Source organism: Protopterus annectens, chromosome 1.part2 (genome assembly GCF_019279795.1).
Source record: "Protopterus annectens isolate FY-2018-M chromosome 1.part2, PAN1.0, whole genome shotgun sequence".
Lineage (NCBI taxonomy): Eukaryota > Metazoa > Chordata > Ceratodontiformes > Protopteridae > Protopterus > Protopterus annectens.
In genome coordinates this window covers 437,097,148-437,114,820 of record NC_056727.1, presented here as the reverse complement: position 1 = coordinate 437,114,820, position 17,673 = coordinate 437,097,148, and the positions used below count along the sequence as shown (strand labels likewise).

The 17,673-nt window shown below is 38.0% G+C and overlaps 1 protein-coding gene across 3 annotated transcripts in view; it reads right to left on the bottom strand.

Moving 5' to 3' along the window:
* Positions 1 to 8,197: 8,197 nt before the first annotated feature.
* LOC122789412 (cystatin-2-like) overlaps positions 8,198 to 17,673 on the bottom strand; it is a 240,861-nt gene continuing 231,385 nt past the window's right edge. For all 3 annotated transcript variants that reach the window (XM_044056857.1, XM_044056847.1, XM_044056866.1), the window contains one exon: positions 8,198 to 8,516. In XM_044056857.1, the coding sequence (XP_043912792.1) occupies positions 8,445 to 8,516 (72 nt within the window). In that variant the 3' untranslated portion in view covers positions 8,198 to 8,444. The remainder of the gene's footprint in view (positions 8,517 to 17,673) is intronic.

Genomic DNA, 17,673 nt, shown 5'->3' with positions numbered 1-17,673 from the left:
CCTCTTGTGGCAGATAGGCACCCTAGGGCTTACCACTCCCACTGATAAGCTAGAAGGCTTCCCTCCAACACAGAAAGGCTTGGGGGGCTCAGAAGCTTAACAACAGTCCTGAATACAGTAAGTTTGTATCTGGACTAGACTAGTTACAGGAAAGGCAGGAAACAAGCAGAAATGTGGGCTTTTAAACCACAGAGTAGAAAGATATGGAAATTTGCCCAAATGGTCAATATATTGAGTAGAAAGAGATGGAAAAACTGCCCAAATGGCCAATAAACTACAATTCCTGGGCCAGAAACCACTCCACGTATGGTAGATAGGCTACCTAGTGCTTACCACTCCCACTGACAAGCTAGAAGGCTTCCTCCAACACAAAAAGGCTTGGGGGGCTTAGAAGCTTACCAACAGGCCTGTATACAGCAAATCTGTATCTGGACTAGACTAGTTAAGGTGCAATACTATACATATGTTACCACAGTCTACTACCCCATTCATTTGTTGTTAAGAAGAGTGACTTACCTTGTGCCTGCAGCAGTTGAGAGGACAGTGCTTCAGGGCTGACTCTGTCGGATGCATGCAGTACACAGCCTATACATGGTAAGGTACAGGTAGTGTGATGTAGCTGGCATCCTTTTTACAGTGTGTTTGTGAGTTGGAGTGAGGTTTCAGTCCCTGGGTCCCTAGGTTGTTAGTGTATGTTCTATGTGGTGCCTCTTTGCCAAGGCCAGGGCGTACTGGGCATGCCTTCATATGCCTACAGGGACAGGCTCAGGCTGTTCCTCATCCAAGTTTCCATGTGCCTCTGGGGACCTTGGCAATAGTGGGGGGCTGTGTCTCCCTTTCCTGTGATGTTCCTGCCACAGTTGTTTCCACAAGATCAAATTGTGTAGCACGGCAGATACTATGAGCATGTGTGCACATGTGGCTGGAGAGTACTGCACGGTTCCACCAGATATGTCAAGGCAGTAGAACCTTGACTTCAGCAGTCCAAACACACACTCTATGATGTTCCTAGTTTGTGTGTTTGCCTCATTATGGCATTCTTCAGTTGGTGCGTGTGCATTTCTGTTGGGTGTCATCATCCATGGTTCCAGTGCGTAGCCAGCATCCCCCACTAGATGTCCGTATGGGATGTCCACCCTGGAAAATGCCTGGTACAGCTGTGATGCATGCCAGATGTGGGAGTCATGATAACTGGTTGGGTTGCCAGCACACACATTGATGATAATGCCCTGGGCATTGCACACAATCTAGCAATTGATGGAGTGGGTTGACATAGGCTCTACCCTCCTCGCCAGGTGGTGCTTTGATGTGCACATGAGTGCAGTCTATGGCACCCAGTACCTCTGGGTAGTGTGCTACATATTGGAAGAGATGCATATTGCTGGTCCTCTCTGCAGGGGTGCTGGGGAAATAAATGTGCTCACTGGCATGTGTTAGCATGATATCCAGAAACTGGTGGAGTACCCCGGATGCAAATGCCTGTGAGACACCCATGATGTCCCCAGTAGGTCTTTGGAAAGTACCTCTAGCTAGTATTCTTAAGGCTACACATACCTTTGTTTCCACTGGGATGAGTCCCCTCTGTTGGCTCTCGGTCTGAAGTGAGGGTGGCAGAGCTTAGTGAGCTCCTGTAGTATGTCCCTGTCCACCCTGTAGTGCTCTACTATCTCCAGCTCATGTAGCCCCTGCAAGGTTACCCTCTTCTCCTCCTCCTCAGTCAAGGCCTGTTGTCAGCATTATCATCATCACTGACCTCAGCCTCTAGCTCATACAGATGTAGCAGAGAAGCAGCAGCCCGTATCATTTTGTCAGTTACAATTCCCAAGTGTGCACTCCAATGGTGCAGAGTATGTGGGAAAAATCAGATTGAAGGGTGTTCGCATACTTTATACTGGTGTGCTGCAGATGCAGCCTGTGTGATTGGCTGACTATGATACATTCCACCTGCCAGCTATATTATTGAGGGGTTTGAATGGACCAGTGCCAGTGTAACATGGTTTATCAGTTTGTTATACTTGGTTGGCTTTCCCAGGCTATTTCCTATTTTTTTATTTGTCTATTTTTCAATTTCTTCCACTGCTAAGTCTGGCGGCGCTCTGCACAAACCCACAGAGCTAGGGTAAACATTATTCAGCAGTTTAGACCCTCCCCTGTACATGGGCATGTTTAGCTTTTCTTTAACCAGCTGAAAAATATGCCACGGGGCAAGTATAGCTTACCAGGCGGAGACACAACCCCTTGCTTAGTTGTGCTTAGCTGAGCACAAACAAGTGCCACTAAGCTCCAATCCACTTAAACATACTGTGACACACCCCCTTTTAATGTTAGCTATCTGTTCTGCGTACACCAACACAGTTCTAGCCCTACCACAGTTAGTACCTACGGACATGGTGGCCCTTTTTGCAATTCAATAACTCTGGCTTATTTACATACACCTAATTGCGTATATCCTGGATACAGCACTACACCAGGGCCTGTCTCCTTAGCTGCCACTATAACCTGCCATAGTATGACTCTGCATGCTGGCCACTATAATGCAATAACTTTGCATGCCTTTATAGTTCATATTTTATACTGTTTTATTTTTTATTTTTTTTAAATAGCATGTTTGTGCGTCACTGCGTTCCACTTAAACATGGCATATGTATTTAAAAAAGATTAATTTTTGATATATTGCATTACTGTTTCAACTCCATGGCCATACCTTTGGCCATTTGGATAGCTACTGTGACATATACAACCTTTTATTTGGGCTGTTACAGCCCCTGTTTAAATTTTATAGTCTGGTACATGGTTTGTAACTGTGTATACTTTTCCTGCAGACATGGCACCTACACAGATGCCTTTCTGCTTGCTGAATCAGGAAATCACCTCATGGTTTTCACCAGCAGATGAGGTGATTTGTACTCCGCAGACACCTCCGTGTCTGCACGCTCATGCACACCCCCAGCCCTGTTTCCTGGATCCCTCGGCAGCCATATTCCGTGTTTGGGCCACAACACTATTCCTACAGACAGAATCGTTCTGTAAGGGCCTTATATACCAGCATCAGTAATGTTTGGGGTTTGGAAGCAATGAGTAAAATGATGGGTGAAGGCCCTCTAACATATTTTTTGCTTTAGATCGTGGAATTCTCCCTCACACATAATTATTTTAAATCTGAGATACAGATGTTTTTTGCAGAAGGAAGGGACAGCTATGGGGGCATATTATGCCCCATCATATGCTGTGATTTTCATGAGTTATTTTGAGAATGTATTTATTTATAACACCAATTTTTATTCTCGCTGTGTAGTAATGTATAAACGTTACATAGATGATTTGATATTTGTGTGTAAGGGTGACATAGGTGAATTTCAGGAGTTCATGGAAGGATTGCATCAAAATACTTGTGGGTTAAAGTTTACTTATAGAACACACAGAGAAATAATGGAATTTCTTGATGTTGGATTTTTCATTGGAAAGAACAGGGAGGTACATTTCAGGCCTTTTTTCAAACAGACTGCTGTTAATAATTTTCTTTTTGCCAGTAGCATACATCCCCCACATCTTTTGAATTCATTACCATATGGGGAGTCCAGGCATATTTATAATAACACATTTGATAAGATCAGTTTGGATGAGGAATCGGAGAAGTTTAGGAACAGGTGGGTAAGTAGAGGGTATACTAAGGATGTATTAGGAAAGGCAGAAATGAAGGTGAAGGGGGTTCCTACAGTGACAGGTACTTACATGAGAAGATTTGAAGGTGACATTGGGGTTTGGTCTGGTAAGAATATGGAAGACAGTAATGAAATAATTTTTTTCATTAACAAGTTTTCTCCTTTGTCAGAGATTTTGAAGGAGTTAGTTAAGAGATTTTGAACCATTGTTTGTCTGGATGAGAGTTTAAATGGTTTATTCCCTAGTATGGCAACATTCTCACAAAGTAGGTTTTCAAATTTAAAGGAGTTGCTTAATATGAGATAACCACAGATTGAGGGGATTTGCTTAGGTTGTTTTCCATGTGGAAAATGTAAAGTTTGCACCAGGGCCAATAATTTAAATGGTAGTAGAATTAACAGAAGGAAGTATAAATCTTTAAAGTTGCTCACATGGAGTGGTGTACATCATAGGGTGTGGGTGTACACCCACTGGGTGGTATGTTGGGCAAACTAAAAGGATGGTTAAGAAACATATAATGGAACACATGGGGGATATAAAGAATGTTAGAATGGAAAACCCTGTGGCCCAGCATTTTCATCTAGCACATGATGGTTCTGATGCTAGTTTTTTCTTCAATGTTCTGGCCAAACCTCGTTATAACCAGGGAGATGATTATGTACAAAAATTGTTGCAAATGGAAACTAAGTTTATTATTAATTTTGGAACATTACATCCAAGTGGTTTGAATCAAGAAATACATTTTAATGTATAATACTTGATTTTTGTAAAATGTTAAATGTATTTTGTATTAAATTCATTGTTTATGTACTTCACATTTTACATATGTATTTAATCATGGGTAGGTACTTGGCACTTTAATGGTGGGGTGTGCTGTGTTTTTAATTGGATAAAGTGTTAATTGGGGTTAATCACTTTTTTGTAAAAACCAGGCTGTGAAATGGTGTATAATTATTCTCTTGAAGGCAGTGGCTGAGGTACCAGGAAGCACCAGTAAAGGTTTTTGCAGCTAAGCTTTGGCTCCATTTCATCTGTTTTCTCAATTTTAGTTTGTGTGATTTTGTTTTTTATGTTTATTGAATTACCCCCAATATTATGCTCACTTTACTGTACTTAGAATTCACTTGAGTTACCACTATACTATAATCATCAGTCTTTTGTGGGTTATTGCCATCTTTACTTGATTCTATGTTAAGTGTATTATTTATTGATACTACCTTGCCTGCATTGCAGGTGGGGTTTTATTCCTCTGGTCTACTTTGAAAATGTGCTTCTGCAGAGATGAACTCAATAAACAAAATATAATAACAATACAGCTTGGTGAAATAACTGTAGCAATAAATGCATGCTTCCTTGCAAGTCAGAAAACTGTAACACTGTAGCCACAACAATCACAAGAAGAACAAACATACTAGTAAAGTATTGACATTACTACTGAATTGTCACAATGTTGCTATCAGATGTGTCCTCCCATGCTGTTCTACTGAATGACTAATTAGCATGAAGGGAGTGGTCAATGGTCTATCAGTGGAGAAAATGAATTACTAAAGAGCCACATCTTATTCAAAGGTATAGCTCAGGAGAGGGAGTAAAAGATGTATTGAAAGAGGCAATAGTTGTATTTTCTATTTTGTTTTATTTGAGGTGCATAAAGTGGATGGCATGGGTCCAGTTTAAGCCACTTACTTTTATCATAGTAATATTAAACCACTTTAATTATCTTTTGAAAAAAAAAGCCTCAAAACTACTGGGACCAACACAGTCAACATAAAGTAGATAAATCAGCAAATAAAATATAACTGTATCATTCAGCCAATACATACCAGTGATACATGTTATAGTTCTCATTCTTTTGGAAAAATATAATCTTACTACTTAAAGACTTAGCAAGTAAGGCCCATATTTAAGTAATAGTTTGAGAAAAACTATTTTATATAAGTGAAGGACAACAAAACAAAATAACAAAACAGTTGATATCACATATTTAGAGAAGAGAATAAATAGGATGATTGCAACAGCAGACCATCATTAGTCATGTCAGAACACCATGATTAGAATAAAAATGGTCACCAAAATTAGAATTTCATTGCTGCACATTTTCTGTAGGAGCTAACCTTAAAATTCTGTAATCAGGAAGAATGGAGATTTCTAATATTTAGTAGTACAGTAGAAAGTGTGTGAGTCAGAAAGTCGCAGAGCAGATTTTGTCTGCTGCATTCTAGAGACTCCAGTGTATTTTAGAACACTGTAGGATGTACAGTGTCAGTGGTACAATGGGTTGCACACCCACCTTTGGTGCAGAAAGCTGTGGGTAATATTTCCATAGAAGGTAGATCAATTGCTGACACTGTAGTACAGCATAAAGGGGGTTCTGCACTCTGAGTAAGCTGTCTTTCAAATCAGATGTTAAATCAAGGATCAAGGCTCCATCTGCTTGAGATGGTGGTAGCTCATATGGATGTAAAAGATCCCACAGCACCTATCGGAAAGTGTATGGAGAGATTCCCTGATGTCCTGCTCAAATTTCCCTTAGTAGTATAAATGCCAGCTTGGGTCAACCCTGAAAAAGATGCTACTAACCTGGGCAACAAAGAATAACTAAATAAATGTATATAAAGCTGTCAGACTAAACTATCCATTCAAAGGATATGCACTTGTATGCTGGATAGGCAGGTTGTGAAAACTTTGCACGAACCAAAAAGAAAAGATAAAACTGAAGACCACAGATGAAGAATCCACTTAAAACACCAGTTTATTGCACCTCTAGCGCTTTGGCAACTGTCTTCAAGGAGTATAAAACATCACATAACTTACACAGTTTATATACCTTAATACATATAACAATTAAACAAGCAGCCTAAACCAATTAATCAATAAACATTAAAAAATACTTAATACTACTTTCTCATCAGATAAGAAGCCTCCAGTTACATTCCACATTCAGACCCTGAGGAAATAAAGTGTCATATTTCAAAATGAAAATACTTTCTTTATATAACAACTTCTTTTTATACAAATCATCGGAAAATACACCCTTCATAATATGTTCTAAGATAGTGGCTAGTAACCCATTTGGATTAGAATTGTGAGCCAACATAAAATGTTTAGCAACAGGGCTATCTTCTTTATTATTTATAATATTCCTGACATGTTCCTGCAGTCTTGTTTTAAACTTCCTTTTACTTTCTCCTATATATACAACGTATGAACTGGATGACAACTAGTCCCCATCAAATACTGATAACTGTTGCTAAACTGTACATCCTACAGTGTTCTAAAATACTCTGGAGTCTCTAGAATGCAGCAGACAAAATCTCATCTAAGACTTTCTGACTCACACACTTTCTACTGTACTACTAAATATTAGAAATATCCATTGCTCCTGATTACAGAATTTTAAGGTTAGCTCCTACAAAAAATGTGCAGCAATGAAATTCTAATTTCGGAGACCATTCATATTCTAATCATGGTGTTCTGACATTACTAATGATGGTCTGCTGTTGCAATCATCCTATTTATTCTCTTCACTAAATATGTGATATCAACTGTTTTGTTATTTTGTTTGCAGTGTTGTCCTTCACTTATATAAAATAGTTTTTCTCAAACTATTACTTAAATATGGGCCTTACTTGCTAAGTCTTTAAGTTGTGAATACTTGTTCGCAACTACCCTCCACTGGTGCATCTCCAACAATCATTTTGGAAAGTATCATATTTTTTTCTGGATTAAGAAATGAGGAGAGAGTTATTCTCCACAGAAAATACATTTCATATTGATAAAGATGAGAATCAGACACGTGCTAGCATAATCAGTAATTTATCACTGCTTATGTATGGATGGCCTCTACTTTGACAGATCTTATTCCAAAAGCTGTTAGATATTCCGTATCAAAATTCTTTTGGTGTGTTTTACACACGGAACATCTAGGAGTGGAACAAATAAATGTTAGGTAAGACTTAGGCAAACAGGGAAACCATGACAAAAGAGCCAATAAATAAGATTACAACTAAGGGATTTTTAAGGCACTAAAGAAATGTGTGTGTGTCTGTTTTAAGGAGGTAGAAGATATTTGAAGATATTTATTAATGAGGTACTTGGATGTTGATTCAGCCTTTACAACAATGACACATAGAACACTGAACAGCAAAACTCCAAGCATCATAAATGGCTACAGTGAAGCTAAGGAGTTAAAAATAATCTCTATATTATAAAGTGATTCTTAGAAATAATAAAATATTAGAGGCTTTGAATTTTTGCATTCCTTTCTTAAAGTACTCAGCATTTCTTCTGTGGTAATTGCTATCAAGTTTTCAACTTCTGCTGCTGCCACATACCACTGCAGAAAATATTATTTTACTGATTTGTTTGTAGTCACTTTATAGGTGAAACATATTTAGACAGAGCATAAAAAAAGATCTAAAATGCAGGAATCTTTGCGTTACAATATCTAACACAAACAACAAAATATCTTCTTCACTGTGAAACTGTAGAAGTAAAATATAATATAAAAATTGTAGATACATAATTAGAAAACTTTGAGTAACTAACATATTTTATTATTACAGATGACTGACAGCTTAAACAATCATATAATCATATATAGAAACAGAAAAGTTGGAAAGAAATAGCAAAAACTATGATATAATTAAGCAATTCGATGCAAGTATTACTTTATATGGTGTCAAGAAAAAGAACTGAAGGAAACAGATCTGTTGTGATGCCTCTACCATGCTATGGTATATCATTTCAAAGCTGCTGCCTTCCTGGCTACAGGTAATTATCTACCTGCATTTAGTATGCTGCAGATTTAATTCACGTCCTGGAACATTCAGAACTTCAAAATGGCAGGAACGCTACAAAAATAAATAATAAAATAAATCAAAAGTGCATTGTTAGAATGATATTTGTACACAAAGAAATCAGTGTGCTGTCCTATTAAATACAACTAATACATAATATGCTAGTTGATACAGCTATGTCAAAGTGACATTTAGAATGAAAATACATGTTTTTTTTTTTGCAATTAATTTCCTATTGTTTGTATCAAAAAAAAGAGATTAACCTACAGTAGTTTGGAAACATGCACTTAATATGTAGGCTGTCAAAAGTCTTGCCCTTTGAGTAACATATTACTCTGTAACTTTATTTTTTAAATTTGTAGTTACTCTTTTCCTTGACAATGGCAAAGGTCTCACAGTGACATTCTGACAGGTACATCAGACATGACAAATAGCTAACTGCACCTGTTCACCTTTCGTTATGTATAATAATGCTTGCCACCACAACAGAAACATCAGTTTCTGTTAAGTACATCCTGTTATGTGGGTGGTACAGGTGTACTGTATTGTTCTGAAGTGATTATGGTGATAATTAGACTTCAGACAGTACAGTGCATGAGGCATAGTCAGTGAATGTTATGCATAGACACAAGACGCTCCATTCTGAAACAGACACGTCTAATTCTGGATGTCACATTTGTTAACGACATGCTCAACACACATCAGAGTGGAATGAACGGCATTTAGGTGACCTGCATTTTGTGTCATGCATCACAGTAACAGACCCAGCAGAGCACAACAGGACAGCACTTGGGGAGTACCCACTTCTGTAAACTATTATCTAGTTTCTTAAGTATTACGCTCCCTCCTTTCCTCAATATTCACTCTCATATGCATCAATAAAAGAGGCTTTGACACTAGAAAATCTATTCATAAACAGAGGCTATGATCCCGCAATGGTAAGACATATCAAGTATGAAATTTTGGGGGATATATTACACAAGGAACCCCATGAACCTAAATCAACAAATCAGGTGATCAGAAATTACAAAAGGTCCAATTTTACTCATAAGAATTTTGTCAAATTTGTTATCACTTACACTAGTGATATCAACAAAATACAGCAGGTTATTCGAGACAACTGGCATATATTGATCACAGATCTTACAACCAATAGGCTCATAGGCGAGAATCCAGTGTTCCTCTATAAGAATAGTAAGAACCTAAACGGATCCTTTGTGCAGATACACACATTACAATGGAAGGACAGAAAGGAACTTTGGCCACTCTACACAAGCAAGGTACTTTTCCTTGCTATGCATGCAATAGATGCAAATATATTACAAAAGAGCAGGCCTTTAAGCATCCTATAATGAATTATACTTTTACACCACATTTCTTTGCTAATTGTAACTCTAATAATGTCATCTACCTTGCTACTTGCATCAAATGTACATCGTTCTATGTAGGTCTAACTAAAAGAAAACTACATGAACGTATTTACAATCATCTATATGACATTAGAAAGAAGGTAGAGACGAATGCACTAGCAAAGCATGTTATTGAGAATCCATCACATTCATTTACATTCAGGGTCCTACAAATAGTGAATGAAAGTAATAGAGAAGGTAATAAGGAAAATAATTTAGCTACTACTGAATTACACTGGATTTTGAAACTAGGAGCCCATTTAGTACCAGGAATTAACAGTTCTATATCCTTGAAACCAGTACTACTATCACGTTAATATTCTTTAATATCTACTTTTAGCTTTTTATGGAAAACAATTCACATATATTCGTATCACCAGTTTTGAGTTCATCCATAGACTAGGTTTCACTCAGATTTTTATGGGTTGTTATGCATACATTCACATTTTTAGTTATTTACATTATTTGTTTTCATGCTAGAATTTCTTCTAGTAGTTTTATAGTGAGGCTAATTGTTATTCTGCCTATTTGTGTGTAATTGAAATATGTCATATAGATTATTGCCTTTCTATACAGGTTTTTCAGGATCGTAGATCTTGGAATTCATAGATAAAAGTTATATAATTGAGCCTATTATTCAAGTTTTATGTAGATGCAGTTAAAATCAGTGTTCTTGTTTTTTATAACTGATAATATGTGATCTTATGAACCTTAGTTCTGAATTAAAATAAGTAGACATACATTAGCTTTTTGATTGATTTTTTTTGATTGATTTTTCAGTAAACACTGACTAATAGGCACTCAATAACTTATAGAGTGACCATAGTATAATGACAGTGTACATAGGATGCATATTGAGTGAATACATTCATTGTTATTCATACACACATACACATTTTTATTTTTCATTTTTATTTTTAGTCCATATGTTAAGCCATATTAAATTATGTATTTTGTATTACTTAACATTTGTATTGTCCATATATGACTTCATTCATATATATATGTATATAGGAAATTTCTAGATGTACAAACAATGTCTGCCTATAAGGTTTTGTGTTCGTTGTGATATGGAATTTAGGCAGAACATGAAAGGATGGGCTTTATGTCAGTCCAGTTATATATGGATTTTTGACTATATTAATTTTTCATGGATTGAATATTAATATTAGTTTTACTATTTTTTGTTTATTCATTGTATATTTTATATATTATATATTTTTTAACATTCACATACACATTTGAGTATCATGTTAAAGAATAGTGTTTGTTTGGAAGTACTGTATTTACTGTGGAACGAAGTGTGATTCCTATCGATTGAGTATATGAGTATTGCTGTTCTGGCTACATATTGATTAGCGATTGGTATTGCTGACGATGATTGCTTGGCCTGATAATACAACGATCAGAACTTAGTTTTTAGATTTGATTTTTGGCCTGATGTTTATGTTAGCCAGGCCATGCTAAATACAATGAAGCTAGATATAAAACCTAGCTGGGATTTTCACAAACAGTATGACTTAAAGCTCATACTTTACATCTACGTGCTTACGCATGGTTTGCATCCACGCCCTCTCTTGTGAGGGTAGTTCCGGTTGCATGTTGTTGCTTTATCTTTTGAATCATTTTGATCGGGGTTTGGATATTCAGGCATGCGATGGTGTACTTTTAGCCTGACTTACAGTTCCGTTCCCTTTGGAACAGATGTTGTGGTATGGGACGGCATTGATGAGTGAATGCGATCTTTTTGGTAAGTGCACTTTCTATGTTTGGCCATGCTGACTATGGCTGTTTTGCGTGGATGTGCTTTTGTTTTAGATATGTTTATGATGGAAAGTTTCACAGTATTTTAATATGGGAATGTTTGGGCTCATGATTGATTGGCCAGAGTCGGATGGACGACTTCGTCTTTATTTGAGTAGTTGAGTAGTGACTGTGGGCTGAAGTGCTATAAACATAAAAGTGTGAGTGGGTTGTATTACGATGCGATATTGTTTGGACTTACCAAGTATAATGTGCTGCTTTATCTATAGTATCCATGAGGACAGTTTTTTGTATATCAATATAAGGTTTATGTGTCCCATTTTTCTAATTGAGACCAACAATGTTAGTTTATAAACAAACGATTTGGAATAGTAATATGTGATGGCTTTAAACTCTGCATTTTGAGTTATATATGTGAGTTCAAGAATATGTATATATTTATGTTTCTTATACTGATGTTTTTAAAGCAGTAATGTTTTTTGATATAATAGTTGCCTAGCGACATGCACTATGATTTGATCATTGATTAATTGGCACATTAATTAGTGTTTTTTCCCGCCTTTGGCAATATATAAGTTTAAGCTTATGCATTGTACTAATGGAATCTGATGAAGCGTGGTTTTAACCGCGTGAAAGCGCTTATTCTTGTTTGTTCTTATTTAAAGATTGCTCGTTTTTAAGACGGAGTAGCATCTTTTCATTTCAATGAAGGAATAACATTTTTATGTGGAGTTCATGGACTAGTTTTGGCTGTTTCACTTGGTGAATATTTCTGTTCCAGCTTTTCGAGTGATAAGAACTTTTAGCTGAGTGCTCCTGGTGGTTGGTTCACAGCTTATTTTGACATATGCATCAATAAAATGATTAACCTCCATTTTTACTAAGTTGAATTACCTTTCCTCAGTCAAGGACACTGATTTTTTAACACACTTTTGCATTCTTAATGGCTTAATTTTTTCTACTATTTATAGGTTCTTAGGTTCATAGGCGTATACATGGCTAATCACCACTAAAGCCTTTATAAGCCTAGTCGTGCAACCTAAATGTGATCCACAAGTTTTATGTTTCAGACATTAATATTAGGGGGGAATTTTGGTTATGGCATGATTTACTGACTGCCTCTGTCTATAAGAGACATAGGCACCAGAGGGGGTAAATTTCCAATTTCCTATCCAATGGTCCAAGTTTCGCTTAAACAGGGTAACCTGGAAGGGACTTTGTTTCAAATGAATGGGGAGCCTATTCCAAAGAATGGGAATTCTCTGAAATACATGCTTATTATTCATGTCACGTGCAAAATTTAGGCCTTTGATTTAGTAGTTCTGATGCTATTTGTTTCATGGATGTGCAAAAGTTTATCAGAGCAGGGTTTAAGGATGCCTTCTCTGCCAGGCATAGATTGTCTCTCAGTAACCTGTAGTATAAAGATATGGGTTTGAGGTAATTAGCATAAGACATTATGTTTATGTATTGTATTCTTTATGTAAAAAACATTTGGGAATGTTCAGTTTGCTGTATCTGTCTGGTCAGGTACACACTGAAGTGGCCATTATACTCTATGATGTGTCTGATAAGGATCGAGTACAGTGGTGTGATGACTTCCCTGGACCTGGAATTAATGCCATGCCATGCCCTTACTTATTAGTTGAGAAAAATAGATGCATTTTCTTACTACCTTGGACACATATTGGTCGAAGGCTAGGTTACTTTGTATATGTTTTCCCAGATCCTTGACTAGTCAATCAACTCTTAGGGGTGTTTTATCAAAGATGTAGTTGCCCATGGTGGCTGATTTCCCAAAAGGTACTATAATGTATTTGTTGGCATTAAGTTTTAAGCTGTGGCTTTGGCAGCAGATATTTTTGTCTGTATTAGACCTCCCTGTAAGGTTTTTGCATCTTGGGGGATTCTGTGACTGCTCCCAGTTAGCAATATTCTGCAAACTTGGTCAACTAGAACCCTTTGAAATTTGATATTGATTTCTGAGAAGTAGATGCCAAAGAGGAGTCAACGTGGCATGGATCCCTGAGGGACTCCACTGGTGACTGGCCTCTTTGTTGAGGTGGTTTCATGGATCCTAACACCTTGGGTCCTGTCCATGAGCCAGCTGTCAATCCAGTATGTTACATAGTGGTAATGCTTTAGCCAGAACAAGGTAGGCAGTATGCACAATTTAACCCTCCTCCGTTGCCTTGGTGGCTTTTTCAAAGAAGTCCCCCTGGTTCAGTAGGAATGGCCTTCCTTTGATGAAGCCAAACTGGGATGGATGCAGTGTCTGGAGGTCTACAATGTCTTTGTTAATCATTTCTATGATAATTCTTTCCATGGCTTTGCAAATAAGACTAGTCAGACTAATGGGTCTGTAGTTTCTGGAATCTGTTGTTGAGCCACCCTTATGAAGGAGTATGACCAAAGCCTGTTTTGAGACTATATTTAAATATTGACTCCAGTGGCCCTGATAAGTCATATTTTAGACTATTCAAGAGGCATCATGGGATATTATTGGGATCCACTGAAGGTGCATCCTTGGCCTTAGCAAGTGCAGCTAGAACAAGCTCTCTATTTATAGTTAGAGGGGTTGTGTTTGAGGGTATTTCTTGATGGGCAAATATGGAACTGAATTTGTCAGGCAACAGATTCACTATATTGCTTGACTCAATGAATATGACACCATTGACCACCAGTTCAACACACTGCTGTGTGCTGTCTTTCACGTTTCTGACATAGTTTATAGTTGTCTTTTTTGGAGGCTATCTTAACCTTGAAATTGGCTTTATTGGACTTAATTAGCACCCTTAATTGCCTGTTTAGTTTGATGAAAGAGTTCTTATCTTTATGGGACATACACTTCCTGATTTTAGCCATGATTTTTTTTATTTTGTTCTATAGCCTTTTTATTTTGGGATGCCACCAGGATTGTTTGTTTTAGGAGTTAGATTTAGGCTTATTAATGGCAGGTACAGCAGTCACTATGCCGCTATTGACATAGTTGTACAGGTTTCCTGTGAACAACTTTGCTTAGGCTGCTGTAGGTTTGAAGGGACATTGAATTTTAACAAACTATTACTTCATAAACCATATCAAAAAGGTTTTTGATTTCTCCTGTCTTTCCCTATACACCCTGAGTGCTACACTCATTTGTTAACATTTGGTGCTACCTCATTTAAGGACCATATTTTTTGGCATACTTGTTTTTGCCAAAGACCTGCTCTGTTCTTTGATATCATATTTTATGTATCCCATTGTTCAGTCTCACTACCTTCATTTAAATTTGCTTGTGCTTTTTATATGTAATTTCCTCTCTTTGCCATTCACATTTTGTAAAGTGCACACATTTAATTTTATTAGGTATTACCAATAAGTTAGAATCCACAAAGTGTTGAACGCGAAGAAAAGAGCATGTGTGGTTCTAAACATTTTCCATTCCAATGTAACAAATGTAACACGTATAATCAATCTCCAGCCACAAAGAACTCAGTAAATTAATCAAAGGAAGCAAAACTTCATTTAAGGTAAAATTTTCTGTCAAGAGGGGTCACAATAATAAGGCCTTCTAGTACCACCCCCTCCAAAAAAAGTGAAGAGGAAGCAATAAGAATAAGGCCTCTGAAAGCACCCCAGCCGTGCAAGGCTACAATGCCTTCCACACATTCAGACCTTAGAATGAGTGTGAAGGAACAAAAGGTGGAAGTGTATCCATCTTCATTAAAATCAAATATACTTCGAGACTGGTCAAACAGCATGACTTAGTCAAACTACTCCATGTCCAATTAACTATTGGGAAAGTACCCTGCCACATCATTGCTAGCTATAGATCCCCCACCATTAACCAGGATAAGCACACCGCCTACCTCGATTTACTGAAATCCCTCACCACACAGCCCAACACCTTAGTCATGGGAGAGTTCAACTGTCCTTCCATAGACAGGGGGGCATACATGAGCAAAAACACACTCTTCCAGACACAGATGCTCTAGAACAGATAGTTTGCACCCCTACTAGGGCCTCTGATGTTCTGGACATAGTACTCACTAACAAGGGGGGGGGGCACTGTATTTCTCCTTGTGTGATGCCCTCCCTGGTTAGGTCAGACCACAAATCAGTCTTGTCTTGAAGTAACTACTGGATCTGACACCCTCACAGAAACAAAAATCATAAAAAACTTTACCAAAGCTAACTACAGTTTACTAAGCGATAGTATAGAAAGCTTCATACCACCTGCAATCACAGACACAAATGATCACTATGCAGAAGTGCACGCAAATGCCCTATACAACCACTTAAGTGACTGCATAAACTCTGCTGTACCTGACTGTATCAAAACCAGGTTTGCCATAAAAACAAGCCATTATGGTGGACTTCAAGTATAAACAGATTATATAACAAGAGGAAGAAACTCTTGTCCAAAAACAGGAGAGATGAGGAAAAGAGTCCTTTCCTAAGCCTAAACAAGTAAATCAGAAATCTTGTAAAGTCTTCTAAAGAAAATTATGAAACTAAAATTGTATCCCTAGCCAAGGATAATCATAATGCATTCTTTAACTATGTCTGAAGTCTAAAAGGGAATGCCCAGGTATATGCGGTACTGGTTGTGTATGGGATCACTCATACTACACTGGAAGATATCCCCAACCTGCTAGCTGACAGATTAAATACAAACTTCACCCCCCATCCCCACCTACCATATCCCAGGGCATACCTGACACCAGCCCTCTGCCTTGTATCTCTAGAGAACAGGTTATCTCTGCACCTCCCAAGGTCAAAAACACAGCCTCAATGGTACCAGATAATATCCCAGGTTGTTTACTAAACAATCTAAAACCACTTGGAGTTCTTTTTAATCATCACTTGAGAACTGTCTATATTTTTCAGAATGGAGAACAGCAACAGTAATGCACAAAGGGAGGCCATCCACTGTCCCTGGGAACTATGGACTCATAAGTCTGACCAGCCTCATCTGCAAGGCCGTGGAAATAATTATCATAGACCTTATCAAGAAGGGCATAGGCGACCCCCAAACTCCAGATCCAACCCAGTTTGGCTCTGTTAAGAGTAGATCATGCTTATTAAACCTGGTAGACGTCTTTGAGAATGTCACAAAAGCAATGGATGAAGGTAAGACAGTGTACACAGCCTATTTTGACCTTGCCAAGGCTTTCGACACATCCCCCACTATGGCATCATTGAGAAACTCTCCCAGCTGGGGATTAACCCTTACATTACTAGACGAGTAGCCAACTGGCTCACCAGCAGAACATACTCTGTCAAAATTATTGACTCCACCTCCACCAGTAGACCCATCACCAGTGGAGTACCACATGGGTCTGTACTGTTTGGTATCTATTTCTCAGAAGTCCAGGCCAAAGTAGATGGCCCCTGGCTCACCAAGTTCACTGATGAGCGCAAACTGGGAGCAATCATTGAGTCCCCCAACAATGTCAACATATCACAAGAAGGGCTGACACAAATGAATGATTGGTGCCAAAGCTGTGATCTAGAACTAAATGCAAAAAATGTATTATTATTCCCATTGGCAAAATGGAATTCATTACAAATTACAATACTAAAAGAATCCCGAGTTTCAACCCAGTGGTGTGAGACTTGGGAACACAGGTTGATAGCAATCTGAACTTTGACCGCCACCTCGTTTCTACAAAACTTCTGCAAAACTTTCTATATAGCACACCTCATAAGCAAGGGCATAGCAGCTAGGCCAAGGGATGTTATAACTCCACTGTACTCGACCCTCATCAGATCACTAATAAAGTATAATGCACCCTTTTGCATGTACCTCACCAGACCCCTGCAGCAGCTGGAGAGACCACAGAGGTTTCTCACAAAGAAAATACAGGGACTCCACACCATGATCTACACAGACAGGCTGAAAGCCCTGTCACTTTACTCTGTATCTTATAGGCTGCTGAGAGGCGACCTGTGCCTGGTGTATAGGGCAATCTCTGACCTGGCCTAATGGAAATGCTGCACATCCACAAGTCAAATGGCACAAGAGTCACTCGCTCTAAGGATCTCAACTTAGC